General features: G+C 47.2%; 3 protein-coding genes across 8 annotated transcripts; 1 reads left to right on the top strand and 2 right to left on the bottom strand.

Moving 5' to 3' along the window:
• Positions 1–49: 49 nt before the first annotated feature.
• Positions 50–3,777, bottom strand: LOC108145996 (serine/threonine-protein kinase PRP4 homolog). 2 transcript variants are annotated; one of them, XM_041708445.1, is made up of 9 exons: positions 3,618–3,777; positions 3,136–3,534; positions 2,135–3,080; positions 1,809–2,072; positions 1,502–1,734; positions 1,339–1,447; positions 739–1,275; positions 449–676; positions 50–88 (listed from the first exon to the last, which is right to left on the bottom strand). In XM_041708445.1, exons 1-8 carry the CDS (start codon positions 3,635–3,637, stop codon positions 473–475), a joined length of 2,712 nt encoding a protein of 903 aa, XP_041564379.1. In that variant the 5' UTR covers positions 3,638–3,777; the 3' UTR covers positions 50–88; positions 449–472. The 2 variants fall into 2 exon arrangements, with proteins under 2 accessions (XP_041564379.1, XP_017127239.1); XM_017271750.2 differs by lacking the exon at positions 50–88 and having other exon boundaries at positions 116–676.
• Positions 3,778–4,434: 657 nt separating this feature from the next.
• LOC108146042 (THO complex protein 7) lies at positions 4,435–5,642 on the bottom strand. The gene is made up of 3 exons (XM_017271838.2): positions 5,556–5,642; positions 5,374–5,497; positions 4,435–5,313 (listed from the first exon to the last, which is right to left on the bottom strand). Exons 1-3 carry the CDS (start codon positions 5,563–5,565, stop codon positions 4,617–4,619), a joined length of 831 nt encoding a protein of 276 aa, XP_017127327.1. The 5' UTR covers positions 5,566–5,642; the 3' UTR covers positions 4,435–4,616.
• On the top strand, positions 5,532–10,208 carry LOC108146039 (DIS3-like exonuclease 2). 5 transcript variants are annotated; one of them, XM_041708472.1, is made up of 5 exons: positions 5,532–5,648; positions 5,734–6,999; positions 7,059–8,478; positions 8,535–8,654; positions 8,713–9,614. In XM_041708472.1, exons 2-5 carry the CDS (start codon positions 5,805–5,807, stop codon positions 9,308–9,310), a joined length of 3,333 nt encoding a protein of 1,110 aa, XP_041564406.1. In that variant the 5' UTR covers positions 5,532–5,648; positions 5,734–5,804; the 3' UTR covers positions 9,311–9,614. The 5 variants fall into 5 exon arrangements, 3 of the variants coding, with proteins under 3 accessions (XP_041564406.1, XP_041564407.1, XP_017127324.1); XM_041708473.1 differs by having other exon boundaries at positions 5,588–5,644; XR_001774448.2 differs by lacking the exon at positions 5,532–5,648 and adding an exon at positions 9,681–10,208 and having other exon boundaries at positions 5,659–6,999; positions 8,713–9,444.
• Positions 10,209–10,477: the final 269 nt, after the last annotated feature.

The raw sequence follows: 10,477 nt of genomic DNA, 5'->3' as shown, positions 1-10,477 counted from the left end.
GGCATCCTCTGCAAGGTCGTGAGTATAAATTATTACCAGTTGAATCAGCCGCGAGGCCAAGGAACGATCTTCCGTTTACAGCGGCACACTGAAATTGTAGTACAAATTAATACGATTCACATTAACGATTTTTATATTGTGTGTCGCAAATCGGTCACATGCATTTTATACAGTAGTAGTTCTAAAATACTTATATACACGCATGGTACACACGAATAAGAAGTTGCGGAACATTTGCTAACTGAATATTTTTTATAATTCGGTTCTCAAAACAAGCCATTGAACTAAAAACCACAGATTGTGTTAGCGTACAAGTATACGCATTGAATAGATGTGTAGATCCTGTGATTTCTGTGTGAGCATGTTTGTCTGATAACGAACGAGAACTAGTAACTAACTCGCGAGTTGGGCGTATCGTAGTCTTACGAGCTATGCAAAATAGAATTACGTTTAATCAAAGTCGTCGTTCGCTCTACATCTTCTCCTGTATGAAAGGGTGAACTAGAGCCTGGTTGAGGGAAATCCGCTTGGCCGGATCTAAGGCAAACATATTTTCAAGCAGATCCTTGAGCTGGGTGACCTTGCGATGCTGATCTTCTGGCAGGTTTTGGTCAGCAATTAGTTCCTGGTGCAAGCTACGCGACGGTTTAACGACCGGCATCACAACAATCTTTTCCTGTAGAAGAAACTTGTTGTAGTTCAGGCATTGGCTTCCCTCATCATCCCAAAGACACTTACCCTTTCGGTGAGCTTATCAATCTCGTGGTATAGGAAGTTGCAGCTCTGATCAAAGTGCTGCTCCTTAAACTGACCTTTTCTGACAATTCGGTTTGGTATCTTGCCTTTCACATCCATGAAAAACTTGAGCATTTGGTTGTTGCTCTTCCCGCTGAACAGAATTTTTCCAGTGTACAGCTCATAGATTGTGCAGCCGGCGGACCAGGTGTCGATTCCATAGTCGTAGGGTATTCCCAAAATAATCTCCGGAGAGCGGTAAAACCGCGACACCAAGTACGGAGTTATTTCGTTATCGCTAATGGCCGAGGCAGAACCAAAATCGCATAATTTTAGTATAAGATTATTTTCGTTGACCAAAATATTGTCCGGTTTAATGTCCGCATGCAAAATGCCCGTCTTTTTCAGCAATTTGAGAGCCAAAAATAGTTGCTGCGTGTAGCTACGCACTGCTTTAATGTGAAGGCCCACATTCTTGCCGTACTTCTTGAGTACCTCACGTAAATTCATTGCCAAAGGCTCGAACACCATGCATAGATGCTGCAGTAGAAAAATATATATTGTAATAAAGCCCAGTGCCAACTGATAATAAACATTAATAACCTGTTTGTGGAAAAAGTGACGGTACAAACGAAGGCAGTGAAATCGATCCTCCGGATCGGCGTCGTTAAGCTTCTTAAGAATTTCCAGTTCCCGCAAGCCAGTTTTGTGCCTAATAAAAGCAAAAGTGCGTAAATATTCAGATTAGGATATGAATTCCTCTTACATTATTTCGTTGTTGCGTATAATCTTGATAGCTACATTAGCCTGTCCTCGAGCTTGGTCTCGGCCACGCACGACATTACTGAAGACGCCCTGGCCCGTGTAGCCATTAACCAGGTAGCGGTTGTCCAACACCTCACCGATCCGAACTCGGTAGTAGCCCTCTGCGTCGTCCCAGTTGTCGGTAAGGGCGGGATTTTCGTGTTGGTGCTTGCTTTGAACGATTGTGTTGGGTGACTAGGGGATTTAAACTCGGATAAATAACTGTGATGAAGAATATGGTCTCTGAAATTTACAATCCTGCGACTCACATCGAAATTGGAATCCACATCCTGATCGGCAAACATATCCCAATCGTTTCGTTTTTCCTTGACGGAGCTGTTCTTCTGGCTATTTGAGTTGTCCTGCTGCTGGTGCTCCTTCGGCAGTTCCGCGCTGGCCAGATCCGACCCAGCTAGTGTGGGCGTCGGAGTCCTGGGAGGCCTGTCGCGTTGGGATGAGCCGGGCGAAGTGCTCCGAGACTCGTACGAGTTGGAGTTTTGGGGCGTTGGTGATTCCTGCCCCGTGCCCAGTTTCTGTTGGCAGTTACGAAAGACTCCTTTAAGATAAGATCACGGCATAAAAACTTGTTACCCACCTTGAGGAGCTCCTCGCGCTTTTTCCGGCGCAGCTTAATGATGCGTTCTTCGTCATCATCGTCCTCGTCAATATCAATGTCCAGGTTGACCTCTTCGTCACTACTCTCTTTGTCGTACTTCTTTTGCCCCTCGCTCAGTGAACCCTTGTAACGATCTCGGTCTCCGTTGTCTGCACCACCGCGTGCTCCACCACGGTCAAATCCACCTCGATCCCGGTCCTTTTGCCGCTCCCGCTCGCGGCGCCTGTCCGATTCAAACTTACTACGGCTGTGCGACCGTTGGTTACGATTTTGCCGAACGTCTCGCTCTCGGGCACGACCCGGTCGCAAATCGTTGGGCACCGGCCTCTCTGCTCCACGCCGATCCCGGTCTCGGCTATGGTCGCGTCTCTCCCTCTGTTTATCGCGGTTAATCTCCTGCCGTAAGTCCTCCATGTTGCGGTTGCGGCTGCGCGGCAGGGCCGGCATCTGCTGCTCTGCTGCCCGGCGACGTGTGGGTGTGCGGTCTCGTTCTCTTGAGCGCCGTTCCCGTCGTCCGTGGACCGGGTCATCGCGGGCTCGGTTTCTCGGGGCTGCTGGGAGCGGGGATGTGTGGCGTCGTCGCTTCTCGGGAGTGCGCTGGCCTCCGCTAGAATCATCCAACAATATAACATCGGATTCATTTGAGTTATGCGTGCTAGACTGTTTAATATTAGCATGTTTACTGGTTGCAGTAGCCAGCGGCGCTGCAGACTGTGGGGCTGAGGTGACCACCTTGACCACTGGTTTGGCCTGCACAATCTGCCGGTGTGGGTGCGACTGTGCCTGAGGTTGGGCCTCGGCCTCTGGGTCCGACATATAGGCGCCCAGGCGAGCCTGCAGCAGAGCCTTCTGACGCATCAAGTCCTCCAAGTTTAGCTCGTCCTCTATAATAGATGCAATGATAGGACTGGCCACTTCGGCGGGGCTGAAATCAATAAAGCTATAGGCGAAGGTTACATGACTCCCGCCACAATACTCACACATCGCTTTCGCTGCCCGAACTGGCCACCTCCAAGACGGGCAGCACCTTGTTCTGAATGGTCTTGGTAATCTCCTCCACGAGGCTGCTTGGGTCCGTGGGCAGCAGTGGTTTGCCGATGCGGAAGTCGGCCCCGTTGCGGCTTGCCTTCTGCATGATCTCGGTGAACTTGCTGCTCAATCCGGAGCTCTTTGGCAGCTTGGCCTTGGCATTTTCCGCCGCGTCCGAGTCGTTCGAGGACTCGCTTCGGCGGTGGGGACGCTTCTTCGCTTTCTTATGTTTTTTATGGATATGCCTGTCCTTCTCGTCGTTGCCGGAAAAAGACTTTTTCTGTTTCTTGTGCTTCTTGGCCTTCTTGTGCTTTGCCCGACGATCCTCTGACTCGCTGTTGATGCTGGAGCTGGAGTCGCGGGGAGAGGGGAGAGGGGGATCCCTAGTCAATACACACACATGTGCTCTACGCATTTAATAGAGTTAATTTACCTTTTGTCGTCAGTCATCATTGCGTTGTGGTAAACAGCAAGGAATCCGCACAGATCAGCGAGCGTACTTTAGTTTTTCTTCAACTAATATTTGATGTTGAAATTTTTCAATTCCCAATTTTTGCTTCCTCTTCACTGTAGCTTTTTTTAGTATGACCGCAGATGGAAAGCAACCGAATACTACCCGCAAGCACATAGTGTCAAAGTCCGTCAATTGACATAAATACTAAAAATTATAATTATATATAATTAAATGCAAAGCAGAAGTTAATATACCCTTGCAGATATGACGAATATGTAAATGTATGTATTTAAATCGACTATATCGACTTTTATGCGTATGGGAATGTTTATAATTGTTTTTTCCAAGTTTTTTTTATAGTAGCCATATGAAAAAGTCAACCGATTTTTATAAAATTATAGCCGAGTTTTTAAAAATAATTATAAACTATTATTTTAATTCCTAATGTTCCTAAGGCAGCTATATGATAGTCGTCCGATCCTGCCCGTTTAGAAATGAAAGGAAAGCTTGTTCCATCAAATTTGCTTCAAAAGCAATGGTATACAAATTAAATTTAGGATTACCAATATACAATATGATGGACTTTTTATGAAGATTGTAAATGAACAAGATATTAATACATTAATTGAACAGGTTATTAAATAAGCTATTCATTATGTGAAAATATCAATTCAACAGGAATATGATTAAATGAATGAAGAAAAAAATTGCAAAAAGTGCAAAATCAATAATTAATTTCGATTCAATTATTAAAATAAAATAATCCCTAAATTAATTAATAATAAGATTACAAATATTTAAATTAAGTTAATTTTATTGAAGTTTATATGTTTATCAAAATTCTTGGTAAACGACAAATTCCTGATCAGGCATTGATGGATTTATTTACAAAAACAAATCGTATACTTTTTTCAATTTCCATAAATCATAGCATTTTATTATAGCTTGATATGCGCTTCGTTCGATTGCGCTTTCTACCTAACTGGCCACAACCACATCCACGTCGTGCTCGTCCTTGTCGATGCTCAGCTCAAGCACAGTATCCTCCTCGACGGACATGGCCTTGGAGTCCTCCGTGGATACAGAGTGAAACTTGGGCTCGCCGCGGACTCCGTCGAACTTGGTGGGACTGCTGTTGTTGAGGTCGTCGTCTTCGTCGCTGACCTCCATTATGCCGTTGTCGTTCAGATCCGGCTCCGAGCGGGCCTCGCTGTCGCTAGAAGAAGAGCTTGACGATGAGGAGGAAGAGGAGGAACTGTTGTCCTGGTCCAGCTGCTGCTCCAGCTCGTGAATAGTGTACATGAGCAGAGTGAAGTCGTTGCGGCGCTTCTGGAACTTCCGCTCCATCTTGAGTTTCTTTTGCACCAGGTCATCAATCTCCTTCCTAATGGTCTCGATCTGCTTCTGGGTGCCATTGCGGTCCGGCTGCTCCTGTATGAGCGAGGCTAGCAGGTCGTACTCCATCTTGTTTTTACGGATCTGCTTGGCGGTGATCAGCTCCTTTTTGCTGGCCTCGATCTCCTCCTTCGCCAGGACGATGCTCTGCTCGTGCTGATCCACCAGTTTGCTGTAGTTATCCCGCTCGGCGCCGATCATTTGCAGAGTCTGGACGTTCTTCATCGCAGTGAGCTTGCACTGGGCGAACTGGGCCATCAAACGGTCGTACATGATGGGACTGTGAGGGGGCACAGAACACATGTACGCACGACACTCTCCAAATATATCTCCCACTTACTTGGTGTCCGGCGAATCGTTCTTGGCGTTGGCCCACTTAAGGAACTGCTTCAGCAGCACGTTCAGGCGGCGATCTTCTCCGGTACCGTCGCCGTCGATCAGTAGGCGCTGCTTTATGATTTCCTCTGGGAGAGCAGTGTAAATCTCGGTGTGTAAATTCAAAAACAAACAAAAACATCTTACCGTCGTTCATCACGAATCTGAATTACAAAAAGGCAGTGTGGCCGAACTCGCCGCTGTTCTGACTGCCTACGCAGTACGGTCCCTTCGAAGTTTGTGGGTGATGCATCCCTGGTCACGTCACTTTAATTTCGAGAAAGTATTCAATTGATGTTGTCTTGCACTTTTCTTATCCCCACAGCGAGTCCAGTGCTTCGACAGCAACCCCCAAGTATCAGCCACTTTCAACTGCCAGGTGCACTGCTTTTCACAATGTCTGAATCGTCAAGCGTCGAGGTGGATGCGGACAGAGAGCGGGACGGGGAGGGGGACCGTGGCTCCTCATATCCTTCCACCCACGACTGCAGCAAAATCGAGGCCCTTCGTCAGCGCTCCCAGCGCCTGACTGCCCGTCTTCAGCAGACGCAGCGGGAGATGGAAACGTCCAGCGCATCCGTCAAGGAGTCGCCCGCCGCCACCCGAACCGTGAAAGTCGTCAATCCGCCAACGCAGAGGCGCGTGGATGCGCCCTTTAACAGGCAAATTAACTCCAATGCTGTGGCAGGAGCCGTGCCGGTGGCGATAGCCATGTCTTACCACTTAGCACTGCCTTCCTACCCGGTGGCGGGCATGCAGATGGCCTCCCAGCAACAACCTCAGCTGCAGATTCTACCCAGCTCCAGCCAACAGCCAATGGCAAAGAAGTCAAAGCGGGCGCTAAGAAAAGAGGTAGACGCCCTCCAGGAGATGATCAAACTGATGTCGCACGTCTCCCCGGAAGTGAATGCATATGCCGCCCAGCTGATACGCCAGAACGAGGTCCTGTCCCAGCTGGAGTGGGGAGCTCAGCCCCAGCAGGTAGCTCTGCGACAGCTTCCTCAGCGCATCGACGGTGGGAGCGAGGTGGTTCGGCGACAACTGCCTCAGCAGCGGGTGGAAGGCCGCCAGCGCCGTGAGTCTGATGCATCGAGCAGCAATAGCAATCCTGCCCAGCAACCGACAAAACAAGGACGGCGACAGCGTAACCGTAAAAGAAGCGAGGGCTCCGGCAAAAACACTACTCAGTCGCTAAAAACCGAGCTGGACGCCATGCGGACGTACATTAACAAAATCGTCCAGCATCATGTGGGAACTGACCACCAGCTGCCGCCAGATCTAATCTTTAAGGGCAACTTTTCCGACCTGGAAGCGCATGCTCAGCGACTGACTGCGGCCGGATACGGACGCATTGTGGAGGAGGAGATCCGGGTGAACCGCAAAAACAATAGGCAGGCTTTCATCACGATGACCACGGATCGCGAAGCCCTGGAACGGGATGGCATCGTGCTGCTGCCTGTGGCCCGGCGTTATGCTTTCGAAGGCGACAAAGTTCGGGCTTTCGTTCTGAATGCAGGTGCTCAGTGCAATTCAAAACCTGCCGAGCCCTCCCCTGGCGGAATAACTGGCGGAAAGCCGTCTTTGTCACTCGGTAAGTCCGTTTAAAAATTAATATTAAAGAGTGTCCGCTAAAGCCGACTTCCTCTGCAGCGGATGATGAGGAGCTCTCGGAGTCGGAGTCTCAGGATTCAGAAGCGGAAGCCGACAATGTAGTCGTCATCTCGTCGGACAACTGTCCGAAAGCTTTCGTTATAGCTATCACCAAACAAACTGAGCTCCGCCAAATCGTAGGAACAATATCGTTCACAAACCCTACAAAGCTTTGCGATGACCAGCTCTTTTACAAGTTCCGACCGTACGACTTGCGTGTACCCATGGTATACGTGCCCATGGAGGGCTGTACCGCTCACATCGGAAGCAAGACGCAAGCAGGGGAAGTGTCTGGCCTGCTATATCTGGCCCACATACTGGAGACCGATTGCAATGGCCATTGCATCGCGGAGCTAATCCAACCGGTGGGACGCGTGGGTAATTTGGAAGACGAGCTAAAAGCGATTCTCTTCCATAATGGCCTCCGAGATATAAAGCCATTTGAGCAGCGATTCGACGACATGTATTCCCAGCCTCCACCCCCGATAAGCAAGACCGATCTGCGTCAACGAAGGGACTTAAGAAAGATGTGCATTTTTACCATAGACCCAATGACTGCCCGCGATCTGGATGACGCCGTTTCCATTGAGAAGCTAGGTGATAACAAGTATGAGGTTGGCGTCCATATATCCGATGTATCGCACTATCTTATGGAGAATAACGAATTAGATAATATCGTGAAGGAGCGTTCTACGTCCATTTATTTAGCCAACGAGGTAATTCACATGCTGCCCCAGTCTCTGTGCATGCGTTGTTCGCTACTGCCTGGAGAGGACAAGTTTGCCTTCTCAGTCTTCTGGAAAATGGACAGTGACGGAGTCATGCTGGAAGAAAAGCCCGAGTTTTCTCGAACGATCATTAACTCCTGCTCGCAATTTGCCTACGAACACGCCCAAAAGATAATCGATAATCCCAACGAGCTGTTTAATGAGAACGATTTTCCGACTATCCTAAACGGATTTAATGCCAATGACATCAAAGAAAGAGTTCTGTGGCTTCACGGGATGGCGAGCTCCATGCGTAAATCACGCTTTGACAACGGCGCTCTCACCATTAACAACGCAAAGCTTCGCTTTATTCTGGACCCAATTAGCGGAGAGCCTGTGTCATTCGAAGTGGAGCAACAGCGCGAGGCAAACCGCTTGATTGAGGAGTTCATGCTGTTGGCAAACCAGGCAGTGGCTCGTTTTATACACGACTCCTTTCCTGAGAACGCTGTGCTCCGTAACCACCCGCCACCATTAACGAAGTCCCTCAAGGCGTTACGGGAAAAACTCCTGGCCTTGGGATTCGAACTGGACTACAGCTCGTCAAAGGCGCTTCAGGAAAGCATGGTGCGACTTTGCAACGAGGCCCCCAACCCTGTCGCAATGAATGCTTGCCTCAGCCAGCTGCTAATGAAGCCTATGGCAAGGGCAACGTAAGTTTGTCTTTCTGCAGAGAGTGTCCTCTTTTTACAGTGTTTTCCACCGACAGATATTTTTGCAGCGAGGGTAAAACGGAACCGGCAGACCTGTGGCACTATGCATTGTCCATTCCTATTTACACCCACTTTACTAGCCCGATCCGCCGGTATCCTGACATAATGGTGCACCGGTAACTGACATATACCTTTGTATTTTACCTTCAGCATTGACAGCTTCCCCTATTTCAGCCTGCTGGCGGCCGCACTTAAATACTGTCCACCGCCTGAACGCACACCAGACGATCTCCACGCCCTGACAAAGCTAGCCAATGAGCGCAAGTACAATGCCAAAATGGCCGGAGACGACTCCGGCCACTTATATTTCAAGCGCTATGTGCGCAATAAGCAAGGCATCTACATGCAGGCCGTGGTCATAGAGATATTTCAGCACATGATGAATGTTGTTACTCTGGAGTCTGGCCACGTCATATGCATCAACTTCAAGATGCAAAAGGTCCTTGTCGATACGCACAGCGCACCCAACTACGTTATGATTGCCGAGCGTAACATAAAGCAGTCACCTCGCAAGCTACAGCTGCTTTCTTTGGTGCCTATTTGTCTGCTCATTTGGGACAATAAGCTAACTGGTTTCCTAACGATGGGCGACCAACGCGTACAGGCGCCCAAGGATCAGCCCACCGGATCTGGATCGTCACGAAAAAACAAGCCAAAGCTGCAGCAAAATATTGAGCAGCAGCGGCAACAGCAACATCAGCAACATCTCCAGCAGCAGCAACATATCCAGCAACAGCAGCGAATTTTTGCAATCAGGCAAAACAGCTTATAACTAAGCAAAGATATTCGGCTACAGCTTTGGCTCAAAGATCCCTTTCCTTATCACGCCGTAGATTGCACTTGTTTTGTTTGAAAAATCGGAAACTTCCTAAAATTACTCATTTGAACAAAAACTCTGATTATGAGGTAGGTACAAGCTTTTCCTGGTAAAAATTGACTCTGTGATGCTTACTTTTTAGATATCCATTTGCATATCCCAATGAGCTCTGTTTAAATGTATGTGGTACATTAGGTTGCAAAGACATAGTTACAATTTCAAAATTCACAAACAATAAAACAAAGTAGACTAACAGTAACTGCATCCGTTTTATCTTCTTTTCGAAACTCATTATTCTTTATAATTCTTGCATTTATTTAAACAGACGGGAGATCCGTATAAACATCACGAGAGTCGCGGGCTGGCTTATATTTAACCGGGTGCTTTTTGGAAGCCTCAGACCAATAGTGACTTAATTTGCATCAAAACAGTGACCTAGGTCCAACACATCAAATTCCATAACATTTCTCGAAGAAATCTGATTTAAAAAAGGAATACCTCTAAAGGTTTGTGGCTTAAATTTCTAAGAATTTGTCTTCAAATTTTGGTCATATAGGTTTATCTTTTAATTTTCTAAGAAGCTGCAACCTCTTTAGGTTTAATTTTCTAAGAATCTGTGTAAAAATGTTGTTTATTTATGACGAGGGGGCTAAGCGCAGGCCAGTATTTAATCTGGGTTTTTTGAGAGTCATCCATCGCAACGGAATATTATTTGCGGCGCGTCAACCCTGGACCCACCAGCTAGAGAAACTTTAATTTTGATTGGGACGGTCAATATAATCTGATTGTTGTTAAACTGTCTTTACTTATTTTCTATTAAAGACTTTAGAGTTGCTTTGATTTTAATAATTTATAATCTTTGTGTTGTATAAATATTTCTGAATCAGAGACAATCTGGAATAAAATCAAAAGCTAACATTAGCAGTAATGTATGTAGCACATACCTACAATAGTAAAATCTTAGGATACCTAAAACAACACAGCAAAGTCAGCCTACTCCGAGTGCAACTCAGTTCAAGCTCTTTTCTTTATTGACCGGTAAATCCGAATACTGGTTTTAAGTCAATTGAATTAACAAACTGTTCCTTTGTGCACACCCACACACCCAGACGTCGTTAAAAG

This window comes from Drosophila elegans, unplaced genomic scaffold, assembly GCF_018152505.1.
Source record: "Drosophila elegans isolate 14027-0461.03 unplaced genomic scaffold, ASM1815250v1 contig_208, whole genome shotgun sequence".
NCBI lineage: Eukaryota > Metazoa > Arthropoda > Insecta > Diptera > Drosophilidae > Drosophila > Drosophila elegans.
The sequence above is the reverse complement of the archived record's forward strand: the minus strand, read 5'-3'. Positions and strand labels throughout refer to the sequence as shown.